Raw genomic sequence first — 17,189 nt, forward strand, 5'->3', positions numbered from 1 at the left:
GGGAAAGAACTTATCCATCAGTTTCTGAACAATCCATGTTTTTATTTTAAAAATGTAACCCACCCTTAGCATATTTGACTTTATTTACACTGAACAATTTCATCACCAGTAAAGCACCACTAGTTGTAGCAAGGGTGGAAGTTACAGTTGAGACAGGGCTCAGGTGTGTCTACTGTGGTTTAGTTAAACTTTACCTGATGGGGCTAGCTTTCATTGATAGTTACCCTAACCTTTCTGCCCTTCCATTTCCACCACTGTTACCACTGGTGAAGCAGCTCTCTTGGTAAATTATGGATCTGAATTTTTTCCTGTGTATCATATGACTGCAAAGTTAACCCCTCCGTCTCCCTAACCCTACCCCCCTGGGCTGGCCTAGCGCCCCCTGCGGCTGGCTTAGTGCACCTGGCATGACATGCACACAGAGCCATCCTTAGGGTACAGTGATTCAGGGCAGCCACCGCGGGGCCCTCCAAAGTGCAGGGCCCGGGGCCGCCACCCTGATTTGCCATACCCTAGGGATGTCTCTGGCTATGTCGCTCAGGGGTGTGGATTCTTTACATCCTTGAGTAATGTAGTTGTACCAATATAAGTCTGTAGTGAAGACCTAACCTAAAGTTTGTAACCAGTCACCAGGATAGTTGATTGAAAACATGGTTTGTATCTGCCCATCACAAAGTCCCTGCTTAATTCGCGATAGTGCAGAAATTGCAGATCCCACAATATTAGACTTTCACCGCAATTTTGTTAGCCAGGCGGCTGACTGTGGGAGACCCTGGCTGGGTCCCATCACATAGTTAAAACTCCATCAGTAATCATTGCAGCTAAGAGTATTTCACCCTTCTCAAAAACCATGGCCGGAACCCAGTAATCAGTTCTGTACTTTTTTTTTAAACAGCTCAGACAGGGCTCTCCAACCATGTTTGTGTAACCAGTTTGGTTGGTTCTCCTTCTTACCAAGTCTCTGTGGTAGAGCATCCCAGAGAGTAATTAGATCACATGCTGATGATGCTGTTTTATGTCTGTCAAGCTGTCTAGAGTGTCTCACAGCAGGGAGTGCCAACCTCAGGGTAGACTGTTAAGAAACAGGGCACAAACCCCAAACTGGTTGCGTGTAGATTTAACCAACCAAGTACTACAACAGCCTTCATGTAGAATCACAGTCTCCTTGGGTATTCTGCTCTATCTTGTTACCTTGGGAGGCTTGCCTTTATTATTTAGATGGTCCCTTACACCAAAACAATATTCAAGTTACAACAATATTCAGGTTACTCCCAGTCCCAAAGGACTAGTCACTTACTCCAGGTCAATTGTACCTCAGATCACACACCAAAGACCATGCTTGTTGCCAATTCTATAATAAACTAACTAAAGATTTATTAACTAAGAAAAAGAAATGAGTTATTTACAAGGTTAAAGCAGGTAAACTTACAACACAAATGAGTTATAGTTTTAGATTTCAAAAAGGTAACAGAAACTGCTGTAATATGCGAGCTCTATATGTCCTTTAGGGCTAATCTAAGCAGCTTGGGGATCCCTTTCTCATGCTTAGAAATTTTGCCCTGTACAAATTCCACTTCTGTTTCCTTCTCGTCGGGCATTTTTATTCGTATCCTCCATACATTATTACATGATACATTATTATCAACTTAACATGTATTTTAACCAGGCTAACAGACAGGTGAGCCAGACTGGTTTCCAGTTACGCGTTTGTCAGTGTTCAGTGAGGCCTAGGGGCCTTGGCATGAGCTGGTACCTAGTCTGCCAGCATCACAGTGGCTGTTTCCTTTGGCTTCCTGTCCTGTGCTGGAGACATGATGAGAGAGCTGCCTAGATTTTCCCAGAATGCACTTATACAAATACCATTGGGCAGTGAGTGTAAATGTCGTTTTGATGGCAGAAATACTGCTATACGAACAGAAACTGAACTGTCCTATTTGTAACTGGTCACAAAATTACATTTTAAAAGTAGTAGTGTGAAAAGGACCTTAGCTTTATTCCTCTATGTGCTATATAGCTTAAACCTATACGTCTGGGAGACTTGAAAGAACCCACTCTCACTGAAGTCTGTGTAGACTTCTAGCACATTAGAATAGTATAAGTTTTATTGTAAGTGACTGTTGGTTCATTTGTAAAGATTTGCTTCAACCATTTCACCTTCTGGGGAAAATCTGACATTATGAATAACTTTATTTGGTACAATTATATTACATTTGTTTTCCTGTGTAAAGTTAAAAAATCATATTATTATAAAACCGGTAGTACACTTATTAAAAGGCAAGTAGACTGACATTTATGTTTAGGTTAAACAGTACTTATAAAATCTTTACACTATGTTGTTGTATATGACTTTTTAAGATGACAAACACAGCAGTACAAAGTGGGCTCCTGGTTAAGAATTTAGCAAGGCATTGCTTGCCTGTTCTATCTGATGTTATCTCGTAGCAAATGTATGCTGTCAGCATGCTGAAAAAACTGTGATCCAAACAAAGAATATTCCTTGCTGTTCAATTTTAAAGATAACATAATAGTGGAGAGGGATGATTGAAGTAATGAATTGAAAAGATTGCTTGTTTATGTTAACCATTCAAGTTTTTGTTAACTAGCATTTAAATAGACTGTAAAATAAAGCTGCAAGGATGAAAGAGCATAACATGAAACTTTCAGACGAACATATTGCAACTATAATTAAAGACAGTGTTTCACTCTGTTGTAAAAAGCCACTGGAGAATGATTTGTGTCTCCTCGGAAAAGACTCCAGATAGTTCATTGTAAATTTGCTGGAAGAAGCTCTGGAAATTCTAACCTGCCTCAGAGGAAGTGCTGCCTGGTGTGTTCTGTGGGAAATTTGTAACAACTGGAACACATGCCTATGGCTTTTTATATGTATTTGTTTTTCTTAGAACTACCATTGGTATGTATGAAACACTGAAAAAACATTTTCGGGTTGCATCCCAGGATGTACGTATTTCCAGACCTGGGTTAGAGATGGCAGATGAAGGAAAAAGGGATTTTTTTAAATCTGAGTTCTAAGACCTCTGTGTGTAAGCTGCATTTCTTTCCCTTGCAAAACTGAGTCTTTGTGGGAACAGCTGTCCTTGCATAAAGATATAGATTCTTAGCTGCTCATTTGGATTTAATTACTCTTTCAGAATTATTTTCTACTTTATTAATCCAGCAAACATATGGAATCTATTGACAATATATTTAGTGGCAATGTTAAAGATTGCTAGTTCAAAGCTACATTTCTTCCTTTAATATGTAGCACATTTTATTACTTCTTTTCATGACTTTGGTGTGCCCTTCTGATTATATCAGTACCTTCCTAATGGGAAGTAGCTATTCACACTGGCTGCTGAACAACCATCAGATGGTAGTGATTGAAAGTCATTATTGACTTGGGCCATATTTGAACCCGTGACCTAGAGTTGAAAGGCTTACTATCCCATTATCAGTCTACTAAAGCATCCAGTCCCCAATATCTTTCCTTTTAAGTACTATTAACAACAATAACAAGTGGCCACAAGGCTGAGAATTGTATGACACGCAGTTAATATTCCTTGCCACTAGTAAAAGTAATGAATGTGGGAGGTCTTGTATCTACTATTATTTAGCATAAATTGAATGGAATTTCTCTAAGAATAGCTAGATTTAATTATTTCTTTTAGTGTTAAAACCTTGAATTATTGCTTCATTTTCAGAGTTTTTGATGCTGTTTAGAATGATTTGTCAGTTATTTGGATAGTAGTGATTACCTAATCTGGAGATTGTATCTACCAAATATCAGATTGATATTTGCATAATTTTCCTTTAAAAAATTTCTGGAATATTTTACTCAGATGCGTTGGGCACTGTCAGTCATTGGTAATCTCACCATTGTTATCAGTAGAAGTAGCAGTATTTACAATTTTGGTGGTTCCTGGACTTTCACAATTTACCCCTTAACTCACTGAGACCATTGCTATATATGGTGACACACAGTAAAATAATATTGCATAGACTTGAAAATTTACAATACTATTTATGTAACAATTCAAGTTCCCTTGATGGTATTATTTAATTATATGACAGTTGCTGTTTGAAATCTAGTGTGAAGAGGATCCTCAGAATTCCTGGCATAGAATGCACTAACCAGCCAAGTGCACTTTCCAAACAGTTGTTATTTCTTAGCACATAATGAAAAAAATATTTAACAAAGGAAGAAAAACCACCAGCGAAGTTGTTTTCTCAGATGGGCCCTGCATCTTCAATTCCTATAGGTCCTGCCTCTATCAAAACTTCCTCAGGCTGAACTCCTTTTTTTCTTTATATCAGAGAGAGGTTTCCCATCATGCCTCACTCTTAAAGAGCACTCTTTCCCTTCTCTGGTGGGGTATATCTATCTTTTCGCTTCAGATAATCCCTAAGAAATGATGAAAACAAATTGAAAGTATGTGGCCATTTAGCTAATATAAAATCATTGGTTGATTCTAAGTTGCAATGGTTGGCCTTTTCATTGCTGGCCTTGCCTTTTTGTCTTCTCTCTGATTCCATATTCCCAGACGTCTACTGATTCTTTATTTTTGGGAGGGATGAAGAAGTTAGTCGTCTTATTTTTGTAAGAAATTATGTGATTATTGTGGGGAGTTATTTTTAATGCTTTAATAATCACTTGGTTATTTTGGCCTGTCCCAGTCTTGTAAGATTGCAGGGTTTGGGATATTTGTTTGATTTATTATGTTTGCTATGTGTTTGGGAAGCAAATCCAAAGGAAAAAAGATTTCAGGAGAGTTGGCAGTTTTTAAAAGAGGCATTATTAAGGCACAAGAGCAAACTATCCCAGTGCGTAGGAAAAATAGGAAGTATGGTAAGAAACCACCCTGTTTTAACCAGGAGATCTTCAATGACCTGAAACTCAAGAGTCATACAAAAAGTGGAAACTAAGTCAGATTACAAAGGATGAATATAAAAAAAGCAACACAACTATATAGGGACAAAATTAGAAAGGCTAAAGCACAATATTACATTAAACTAGCTAGGGACATAAAGAGTAACAAGAAAATATTTTACAACTACATTAGAAACAAGAGGAAGACCAAGGACCAGGCAGGCCCATTACTCAAATTTGGAGGGAAAGACAATAACAGAAAATGTTTTAAATGCCTTTTTTTTGTTTCAGTTTTCACCAAAAAGGTTAGCAGTGATGGGACAACGTAGTGAACATTAGTGTAAATGGGGTATAATCGGAGGCTAAAAAAAAGAACAAGTTAAGAATTACGTAGGCTTGGTCTGCACTAGGAAATTAGGTCGATATAACTACATTGCTCAGGGGTGTGAAAAATCCACACACCTGAGCAACATAGTTAAACTGACCTAACTCCCAGTGTAGACATTGCTATGTCCACGGAAGAATTTTCCTGTCTACCTAGCTACCACCTCTCAGGGAGGTGGAGTGCCTATGTCGACGGGAGAATCTCTCCTGTTGGTTTAGGTAGCATCTTCACTGAAGCACTGCAGTGGCGTAGCTGCAGCCATGCAGCTGCACTATAGTAGCGTTTTAAGTGTAGACAAGCTCTTAGACAAGTTAGATGTTTTCAAGTTCAGGAACTGGCTGAAGAAATGAGAACTTGTGGGAGATGGGAGAGATCTCGGAGGACCGGACAAGGGCAAATACAACACCTAGCTATAAAATGCAGAATAAGGACAATTTGTGATTAAGGCTTGGTCTACACTACAGAGTTAAGTCCATGTAAGGCAGTTTGTCGACCTTACTATGTCTGTGTCTACAGTACTGCCTTGCTCCTGCTGATGTAACTACAGCAACATAATAATTCCACCTCCACATGAGGCATAGGGCTTATGTCGGTGTAAGTCAGGGTGACACAGTGACTTTGTAGACACTGCGTTCTTTACATTGGCTGTTGGCTGTCATTCTTGTCATTTTTCTGGCTCTGCCTGAGCTGTGAAATTGACAAGAAAGCTGGATCCTGGCTCCCCAGCTGGGCTGCTGCTAGGTCTCTGCTCCAAGCCACACTGCCACCCAGGGTCCCTTTAGGGTCCTGGCTCCCCACTCGGAGCACAGCAGCCAACTGGACTCAGGGTGCAGATCTACCTGCTGGAGGCAAGAAGCCCCGGGCAACTGCTTCCCTGCTCCTGGCTGGGAATGTGGAGCACCCCTCTTCAGTCAGTGGAAGCACTCCTGTTGAGGACGCACACCACCGACAAAAGGAAGGTAGTGCGGACATCAGCTACTGCAGTAATTTCTGCAGTGGCTGTAAGTTGACCTAATATAGGTCGATTTAAGATTGTACTGTAGACATGATCTTATAGACCAGTCATCTTAATTTCGGTACCCAGGAAGATAATGGAGCAAATAATTAAGCAATCAGTTTGTAAGCACCTAGAAGATAAGGTCATAAGTAACACTGACCGTGAATTTGTCAAGAATAAATCATATCAAACCGACCTAATAGCCTTCTTTGACAGGTTAACAAGCATTGTGGATAGGGGGAAAGCATAGATGTGGTATATCTCGATTTTAGTAAGGCTTTTGATACTGTGTCTCATGACCTTCTCATAAGCAAACTAGGGAAATATAGCCTAGACTTATCTACTATAAGGTGGGTGCACTGCTGGTTGGCAAACCATTCCCAGAGAGTAATTATCAGTGGCTCATAGTCAAACTGAAAGGGATCTGGCTTGGGTCTGGATGGATCTATTCAATATTTTCATAAATGATTTGGATAATGGCAGAGAGAGTACATTTATACAGTTTTGGACTATACCAAGCTGGGAGGGATTGCAAGTGTTCTGGAGGACATGATTAGAGTTCAAAATGATCTTTACAAACCGTAAAAATGGTCTGAAATAAGTGGGATGAAATTCAATAAGGACAAATGCAAAGTACTACACCTAGGAAGGAATAATCAGTTGCACTGGATGAAATGACTTCTTAGGAGTGAACACTGCAAAAAAGGATCTGGGGGTTATAGTTGATCACAAATTAAATATGAGTCAACAGTGTAATACTGCTGCAAAAAAAACAAAAGAACATATATTAGCAGGATATATTAGCAGGAGTTTTGTAAGTAAGACATGAGAAGTAATTCTTTCACTCGACTCAGCACTGATAAGTAAGGCTGTGAGTTTGTCACAGAGGTCAAGGAAGGTCATGGATTCCATGATTTTCCATGACCTCCGTAACTTTTGCAGTGGCCGGTGCTCCTGGCTCGGGCAGCTCGGGCAGCCCCTGCGCCAGGCATGCTGACTACTGCTAAAGCAGTCTCAGGCCAAAATACCCCAACTTACCCCCGCCAGTAGCAGAGTTTGGGTGTGAGAGGGGCATGGGGTTGGTGCACCTGATGGGATGAGGTGGGCTGTGGCGGTGCTTACCTAGGGGGCTCCCCGGAAGCGGTGACATCCTTCTTGCTCAGCTGCTAGGTGGAGGCATGGCCAGGCAGCTCTGCATGCTGCTTCCGCCCAGAGCGCTGGCTTCACAGCTCCCATTGGCTGAGAACTGTGGCCAATGGGAGCTGCAGGGGCAGTCCCTGCAGGCGGAGGCAGAGCACAGAGCTACCTGGCCATGCCTCCACCCAGCAGCTGAGCGAGGGAGATGTCGTCACTTCCGGGGAGCCCCCCAGGTGCAGAGCCAGGGAGGAAGCCAGCACCAGCAGGGGTCCCAGGCAGTGTGCCACCCCCCGAAAGCAGCCAGGCCACCCTCTCCCAGCCCCCACTCCCCCAAGTTTTATTCACTAGTATTTTTAGTAAAAGTCATGGACAGGTCATGGGCTGTGAATTTTTGTTTACAGCCCATGACTGTCCATGACTTTTACTAAAAATACCCATGACTAAAACGTAGCCTTACTGGTAAGGCCTCAGCTGGAGTACTGTGTTCAGTTTTGCGTACCAGACTTCAGGAAAGATGTGGATATGTTAGAGAAAATCTAGAGGAGAGCAACAACAATGATTAAAGGTCTAGAAAACATGACCTACGAGGAAAGATTGAAAAAACTGGGTTTGTTTAATCTGGAGAAGAGAAGACTGAGGGGGGACATAAATCTTCAAGTACGTAAAATGTTGTTATAAAAAGGAGGAAGATAAATTGTTCTCCTTATCCACTGAGGACAGGACAAAAAGTAATGGGCTTAAATTGCAGAAAGAGAGATTTAGGTTAGACATTACGAAAAAGCTTCCTAATAAGGGTAGTTAAGCACTGGAACAAAGTGCTAGGAAAGTTGTAGAATCTCTGTCATTGAAGGTTTTTAAGAACATGTGTCAGTGATGGTACAGATAATTCTTAGTCCTGCCTCAGTGCAAGGCACTGGGCTAAATGATCTGTTGAGGTCCCTTCCAGTCCAATATTTCTATGATTTCTAAGATTCCAAGTCCAATTCCCAGAAGGGAAGTGTTCACATCACAAAAATAAACACAGCAATTGGTACTTATAACAAACTCAAAAGAGAATAGATTGTGGAAAGTGAACTCTTCTGTCATCCCTGGGGGACTACTCCCGTTGAGATGGGTTGGTGTAGCAGTGTGGGAAAGCTAATTCCTACCCATTTTGTTAATTAACAGAAGGCTTCGGTCTCCTGGATTGTCAATCCAGCAATTTAGAACAGCAATAAATTTACAATTTTTGATACAGCATTTCACTTGAAAGGAAGGAGGAAATATTGATAGATGTTGGTAGTGTATATGAACCACACTTTTTCTACAGTAACAATGTACTACTTGTCACTCAATTTGCATAATTTCTGGTCAAAATTAACAATGTTGTTTTTCTTGTCAGTGGGGTTACTGCTCCAACACAGTGGTTTATGCATATACCCGACCGGATCGTCCCGAATACTGTGTGGTTTTTTGGGATACAAAAAACAATGAAAAGTATGTGAAATATGTCAAGAGTCTGATTTCCATAACCACTTGTGGAGACTTCTGCATTTTGGCAACTAAAGCTGATGAAAACCAACCTCAGGTAAAATCTTTTTATTTTTTTTTTAAATCTCACTTGAAACAATCTCAAATTTTAAATGGATGTTGTCAGGCACAAATGTGGCCAACCATAAAATTACAGTCAGGTGGTAGGAAAATGTACCTCAGTTTCTGAATCTGCACCATTCTATCACCTTCAGTTAAATCTCGCCACCATTTGAATGGGACCACACTTTAACGAGAGAAAAATTGCAGCAGCAGCTAACTAACAAACTCTATCCTCGCTGTTCTTACAAACAGCTAATGGATGTGTAAGGAGAAGAGCAATGTTAACTTTTACTGCTTTAGAAATACTGAAAACAATTTTCAAAGAGATACAAAATCAGTATTTAGGAAAAAAATCAAGACTTTAAAGATTGTTTTGGTCAATGGAAAGCAGAAAATGAAATAACTATTATAAACCCAGACCTGAAAAAAGAGTTCTGTGTAAGTTCAAAAGCTTGTCTCTCTCACCAAAAAAAGTTGGTCCAATAAAATGTTACCTCACCAACTTGTCTTTCTAGAGATATCTGACAGCAATCCTTTCATAATAATAATAAAAAAGTCACTGATCTATTGAGTCAACCTTAAGCTGATAATCTACATGTTAGACATCTTTTGTTTTAAAATAAATGAAAACCCATTAATTTAGGCCTCTATTCAGCAGGGTATGAAAGCACGTGTACGGTCCCATTGAAGTCAATGGGGCTACTCAGTTGCCTAAAGTTATGCATGGATTTAAGTACATGCGGAATGTGAGCTGTAGCTCACGAAAGCTTATGCTCTAATAAATTTGTTAATCTCTAAGGTGCCACAAGTACTCCTTTTCTTTTTACAGATACGGCTTCTACTCTGAAACCATGCTGAATTGGGGCACTTAATGGGAGATTTTCTATTGTGTTCAATGGGCTTTGGATCAGACCTTTATAGGGGGCATACTAAAATGTGCAAGATATGTCCCTCTCAATTATAAAAACAATAAAAGAATTTGAGCTAATATGATTCAAATAATAGGAGGGGAAAGATGGAATAAAACGTACATTTCCAAATGTAGTGTCCAACTTCAAGTCCAAAGACTGGTTTACACTGGAAAATTAAAGAATGTAAAGAGAGAAAATGAGAGTGAGGTGGGGATGCAGGCGCCATTTCTTCTTTTAACTTTTAAAAACAGAATTATAACAATAAATCATGCTTGTATTGTTTGTTCTTTCTATCATGGTATGATCTTTCATATCTATATAAAAGGTCTGTAGATGTTGCTAAAGGTTAGTACAATGAACTGGTCCTATTATCTATACGTTTACATTTCACATTCCACTTTCTTTTTAGCACCTAGATACTACGACGATAGATGCTGTAAAAGTGTCTAGGATAAATGTACATTTTACTACCAGATTTACATTATTTAATGGTTACTGCATTCATTTCTGAATTAATTCAGTTATTTTCTATATCATATTTATGTTGCTTACAAAGGAGGAGCATGAGACGGTGTCAGTTGGTGCAACGGTAAAAGAATCATTTTAGTGCTAATTCAACTGATTGTATAGTAATAGTGTGCTGTGGTGTGTGCTGAAAATATGATGCTATGATAATGGCCAGAAACATCCCACTAAATTTAAGTGCAATTAACTGAGAGATTTTCCTGCATCGTTTAAAATCTGCAGCTCTACTGGTGTGGGTAAAGACATTTGATCTTCTTTCTTGGAAATAAATAAGCAAAACCCTTTTATTTTTAACTGTTCAGGATTACAAATGTCTCTTATCTTTGTTTCTTCTCCACTTCTCTTATTACTGGTAGGTCTGTATCTCCGATGCTGCCTTTACTCTTGTCCCATCAGCCTTCTTCTGATGTCATAGCATAGAATCTTAGAAGTGCAGCAACAAGGACATGGTGGAGAAACTGAAAGTAGATAAAATTTGGTGATAATTTGCCAAAAAAAAAGGGGATGAAAATCAATTATAAATAACAGGTGTGGAGTCTCAATTTTTGATAGTGAAGTCAAGGAATATCATTGTATTTTAATCTGCAATCTAAAATTCTGGCTTAAACTAACAAAGAACAATTATGAGAAAACGAGAGAAAAATAAATCATAAGTTATTAGCTCCTGCTCTCCACTTACTGAGAGAATGAGGAGGGTGGATCACCTGCTGAAAAGATCTTTTCTTTTTTGATGCTCAGATGTTTTATCTTTTTCTGAGCAACAGACTTTTCGTACACCACATGCATTTTAAGTGCTATATATTTTTGCCTTCTTATGTGCAAGCTATCTGTGCAGCAGTTTAAAGGGGCAGGTGATACAGTTTTTTCCATAGCCTCTGCAGTCACATGACTCAGTCAGCAAAATGAAAGAACTGTGGAGAGCTAATTCTTTTCCATATCTTGGAGAGCCAGTATACCAGCTCCTTGATGATCTCGGGCATAGAAATCCTGCTTTTGAACCTGGAGCTCCTGCAGCACATGTTGCTGTCAGTTTTCATGTGTCTCATTTAATAGGCCATCACTTTCCTATTCAATCATGGTAAAACTATTTGATGTAAATGTTTCCATTCCAGGGTTTGAAAAATAAACATCCCAATGGCAAATAGGTAGCATTCTCTGGATAATGGGGTCCAAGCTGCCATTTTGTTTGAGTCACATCTTCCTCAGTCTCTTGGCAGACTGATCCAGACAATCTATTAATGTTCATAGCTTTTCCAAGCAGCAGCAGCAGAGTAAAAGCGGCAAGATTCTAGTCAGTTTTTCTGTAGCTGCTTAGAATCCTGTGGTATTGGGAAGTCAGGTGGGTAAGGCCAAAGCAAGAACTCTGCCTTCTTGCAGCTACAGAGATGTCAGATTGCAAATTTGTCATATACCTGTTAACCTGATGCTGATACCCTCAGTGACTCCATCTTTTGTATTTCTACACTGCAAAGGAAGACCTGCGGCTGGCCCATGCTAGCTGACTGTGGCTGCCAGGGCACAGGTTGGGGGGCTGTTTCATTTCAGTGTAGACTTCCAGGCTCGAACTGCAGTCCAAGCTCTGGGACCCTCCCACAGCGCAGCATCCTAGAGCCCAGGCTCCAGTCCAAACCCAGAAGTCTACATTGCAATGAAACAGCCCCACAGCCTGAGCTCCACGAGCCTGGGGTGTCTAGTTGCAGTGTAAACATTGCTTGAGAAATGTCTGACAGGACAGGACTCTTATAAGGAATCACAGCACAGTACACCTTCTCAGACACTGGAATGGGAGACTGGCCTTGTCACCAGCATATTACCCCTTGCTGGTGGAGACTCTTGTTCTTTCATGCCATCTTTTGACTAGTAGATGCAATCCTTTGATAGTGTGTGGTTAATCATTATTTCAAGCCCCGTTTCATAGTTTGAGTCTCATATAGAGGTAGGAGGTAAGAGTAGCATTATTCTCATTTTTGCACTGCATTATGTTTGATGGCTTTGGTACTTTAGCTCTCCATGCTGCTGAACAGGATTGTGATCCTGTGAGATGTACAGGTTATGAGCAGCATTTCACAAAAGGAATACCTTGTACAGTATGTTAACTTTCCGAACTAAACAAACATAGTAGCACTGATATTTGCTCTTATTTCCATACAGTACGTGCTGGTTCTTTGCAATTCTATTGGTACACCCCTCGATCCAAAATATATTGACATTGGTAAGCAAATACTAACAATGTTGTTCTGTTGCTTTTCCCACTTCTTATACCAAATATCTTATAATGGTCATTTAAACTACTGTTTAAACTGTAAAACTGTTCAATAGGACAACAATATCTTGTTTTTACAAATCCTTCAATTTAGCCAGGATGGGTAAGGAATGGTGTCCCTAGCCTCAGTTTGTCAGAGGGTGGAGATGGATGGCAGGAGAGAGATCACTTGATCATTACCTTTAGGTTCACTCCCTCTGGGGCACCTGGCATTGGCCACTGTCAGCAGACAGGATACTGGGCTGGATGGACCTTTGGTCTGATCCAGTATGGCCATTTTTGTGTTCTTCTGTTCTGTGTCATATCTACTATGATTCTATTATATCAGCCACTGTGCCTTCCTCTTAGATTTTAAATATAATGGGAGAGTAATCAATAGAAATTCAAGGTCACTGTGGAGTTAACTGAGATATGTATTAAGAACTGGGTATTAAACCACTATTTGTTATTAATAAAGTAGTTGTAAATACTTCATTTCTATAAACACACTTCTGTTGCTCATAAAAAAGGCTGAACCTACCCTGACTTCGCTGATTAATGCAACCTATTAACAATGGGATCTTTTTTTAACTGGTACCATTTCTCTGTTTTTCAGTAGACATTTTTAATGACTTAAACTTTTTCCGTTACAGCTACAGTAATGTTTCTATTATTAACAAATGCACATTTCTAAAGCGTGAATCCTTGCTCAGATCTGTTAAAATAGTTTGACTCCCACTTTCACTAAAACATGTTGCAGCTTCCCAAATAACCTTTACTTTTAAAAACAACTTCTCTCATTACTTTAATGTCAACTACATCTGCAGGGTCATCTAAGGATAATATATGTGCCTCTTTGTAACATTAAATATTTAAACGTAATTAAACATTAGAAAGTCAGGTTCATCTGACAGATGTGAACTTTCCCTGCTGGTTAGTTGGTTGAGTTGCATTAAAAAAATATTCCAAATGGTTGGCAAATGCTATTAATCCTGCAGTCTTTACTTAGGCAAAACTCTGAGTGAAGCCAGTGAGGTGTTTTGCCTCAGTAAGGACTGTCAATTGCACTCTAACAATCAGAGGGAAACTTTGGGACAGATAAAAGAGAAAAATAAACTGACAAACTTCACAGTTTTTCGGTTAGTAAGGCCCTGTTGTCCAATTCAGCATTCAATCGTTGTTACTGAAATGTGGCAGTGACATTCTAAATGCCTGTTTTCAGTTGTTCGTATCTTGAGGAACTTTCATTTTTCAGGAGATGTTTTCCCATGCTTGCTCTTTGCCCCAAAATGATTGTTCAAAAAAAGTTTGAGCAAAAATATTCAGTAATTTTTGAATATGAGAGTACAAAATATATCTCTGTATTAAAAATATATATATTGTAACTCTTTAGCAGCTCTGCAGCCACAATGGCTGGAAGTTGAAATTTGGCAGTAGTAAAGTAAAGGCAAAGTGCCTTATTTATTCACGAGAACATTAGTTGTAATTTCACCATGTTATGAAGTTTTTAAAATAGCTTACTGAGCATGTGTGGCACTTTACTTTTTATGAGCTCATTAAGTGCAGAGTTAAAGAAGGATTTGCTCTTTAAGCGTACATAGCTAATTTAGTTAGATAGTGAAAGCATATTGAAACAGATTGCCCTAAAACTGGGAGGGGTTAATGAGTTTGAGTTGCTCATAGTAAGGCTACGTTTTAATCACAGGTATTTTTAGTAAAAGTCAATACAAATTCACGGCCCATAACCTGTCCATGACTTTTACTATATACCCCTAACTAAAACTTGGGCGGGGGGGCTGTGGGCGCTCTGGCCCGGGACTCCCGCTGGTGCTGTGGGAGCAGGCAGCGGCACATGGCCTGGGACCCCCACTGGTGCTGGGGGCAGGCCGGGCAGCGGTGTGTGGTCCAGGACTCCCGCTGGTGCTGGGGGTGGGGCCGGGCCATGACACACGGCCTGGGACCCCCCACTGGTGCTGAGGGTTGGCGGGGCTGGCAGGGGCTCCCTACCCGGCTCCATGTGTCCCTGGCTCCTAGGTGGCGGAGGGGCGAGGGGGCTCCATGCACTGCTTCTGCCACAAGCACCGGCTGTGCAGCTCCCGTTGCCCGGGAACTGCAGACATTGGGAGCTGCCATGGCAGGGCCTGTGGGCGCGGGCAGCATGCGGAGCCCCCTGGCTCCTCCTCCGCCTAGGAGCTGCAGCCTGGGAGCTGGGGAGCCCCCACATCCCGAGGTAAGTGCCTCCCTACACCTCCCAGCCTCCTGCCCTTAGCCCTGAGCCCCCTCCCACACACCCAAACTGCTTCTGCTGGCCCAAGGGCTGCCTGGGTCAGGCAGCCTGGGCCAGTCACGGAAAGTCACGGAATTTGTGACCTCCGTGACGGACTTGCAGCCTTACTCAGAAGATTCTCAGGAGAGTAGGGGTCTTTCCTGTGCACCTCTTGAGACTCTGGTGTCAGATTCCCAGTCTGCTTGTTGTATTTTTGGAAACCGCATCTTCAGATTCTGCAGAATCTAGGCTTAATTTTTAAACAAAAACTTAACTTCTAGCCCTCCTGGTTGTGAAAAGAACTTTGTGATTGTAAATCAGTGCATTGTTGTCTTCAGAGAGTCTGAAACAATGACTTTAAGAATCATGAACGTTGCTCCCATTAATCTTATTTGAGGTATTAATTCCAAAACTAAATATTTAATAGTGGACTATTTTATTAGGTGAAATAGGGGTAGGGATGGTAGTTAAGCCCATAGGAGGAACACAAAGACAGGGAAGGAGGAAGAATAGAGAGAAAAGAAGATGGGAAAGGAAGAAAAGCAAGGTCCAGAAATAGTTGTGATCCTAAAGGCAAGCTTATTTTCTCACTTAATGCTGCTGAACATAACTTAACATGTAATACTGATACCTAAAAGTTCAGTTACTACATAAAGGTCCTATTCTACTATTTTGTGAACTTCACATTGATGGCACTAAGAGATTAGCTGTGGATTGAGAACGTATTCCTAAATTTATGCCCAAGTCCATAGATCATAATTAAAATGAAATTCATCCCTCTTTAAAGGGTGTTTGACTCCCAAATAAATGAAGTAGAATATTCTGATATTGTCATAGAATCATAGAATATCAGGGTTGGAAGGGACCTCAGGAGGTCATCTTGTCCAACCCCCTGCTCAAAGCAGGGCCAATCCCCAACTAAATCATCCCAGCCAGAGCTTTGTCAAGCCTGACCTTAAAAACTTCTAAGGAAGGAGATTCCACCACCTCCCTGGGTAATGCATTCCAGTGTTTCACCACCCTCCTAGTGAACAAATTTTTCCTAATATCCAACCTAAACCTCCCCCACTGCAACTTGAGACCATTACTCCTTGTTCTGTCATCTGCTACCACTGAGAACAGTCTAGATCCGTCCTCTTTGGAACCCCCTTTCAGGTAGTTGAAAGCAGCTATCAAATTCCCCCTCATTCTTCTCTTCCGCAGACTAAACAATCCCAGTTCCCTCAGCCTCTCCTCATAAGTCATGTGTTCCTGTCTCCTAATCATTTTTGTTGCCCTCCGCTGGACTCTTTCCAATTTTTCCACATCCTTCTTGTAGTGTGGGGCCCAAAACTGGATACAGTACTCCAGATGAGGCCTCACCAATGTCGAATAGAGGGGAATGACCACGTTCCTCGATCTGCTGGCAATGCCCCTACTTATACATCCCAAAATGCCATGGGCTTTCTTGGCAACAAGGGCACACTGTTGATTCATATCGATCTTCTCGTCCACTGTAACCCCTACATCCTTTTCTGCAGAACTGCTGCCTAACCATTCGGTCCCTAGTCTGTAGCGGTGCATGGGATTCTTCCGTCCTAAGTGCAGAACTCTGCACTTGTCCTTGTTGAACCTCATCAGATTTCTTTTGGTCCAATCCTCTAATTTGTCTAGGTCCCTCTCTATCCTATCCCTACCCTCCAGCGTATCTACCTCTCCTCCCAGTTTAGTGTCATCTGCAAACTTGCTGAAGGTGCAATCCACACCATCCTCCAGATCATTTATGAAGATATTGAACAAAACCGGCCCGAGGACCAACCTTTGGGGCACTCCACGTGATACCGACTGCCAACTAGACATGGAGCCATTGATCACTACCTGTTGAGCCCGACAATCTAGCCATCTTTCTATCCACCTTATATTCCATTCATCCAGCCCATACTTCTTTAACTTGCTGGCAAGAATACTGTGGGAGACCGTGTCAAAAGCTTTGCTAAAGTCAAGGAACAACATGTCCACTGCTTTCCCCTCATCCGTAGAGCCAGTTATTTCGTCATAGATGGCAATTAGATTAGTCAGGCATGACTTGCCCTTGGTGAATCCATGCTGATTGTTCCTGATCACTTTCCTCTCCTCTAAGTGCTTCAGAATTGATTCCTAGAGGACCTGCTCCATGATTTTTCCAGGGACTGAGGTGAGGCTGACTGGCCTGTGGTTCCCAGGATCCTTCTTCCCTTTTTTAAAGATGGGCACTACATTAGCCTTTTTCCAGTCGTCCGGGACTTCTCCCGATTGCCATGAGTTTTCAAAG

The 17,189-nt window shown here is 41.1% G+C and overlaps 1 protein-coding gene across 2 annotated transcripts in view; it reads left to right on the top strand.

Annotated features, from left to right (window-relative positions):
* WDR35 (WD repeat domain 35) overlaps positions 1-17,189 on the top strand; it is an 82,142-nt gene that overhangs the window by 25,845 nt on the left and 39,108 nt on the right. The window contains exons 10-12 of one of the 2 annotated variants that reach the window (XM_084625074.1): positions 8,765-8,950; positions 10,423-10,455; positions 12,543-12,603. In XM_084625074.1, the coding sequence (XP_084481200.1) occupies positions 8,765-8,950; positions 10,423-10,455; positions 12,543-12,603 (280 nt within the window). The remainder of the gene's footprint in view (positions 1-8,764; positions 8,951-10,422; positions 10,456-12,542; positions 12,604-17,189) is intronic. The other variant, XM_084625075.1, reaches the window with a different exon arrangement.

This window comes from Lepidochelys olivacea, assembly GCF_965140295.1.
Source record: "Lepidochelys olivacea isolate rLepOli2 genome assembly, chromosome: 3".
In the NCBI taxonomy this organism is placed as follows: Eukaryota; Metazoa; Chordata; order Testudines; family Cheloniidae; genus Lepidochelys; species Lepidochelys olivacea.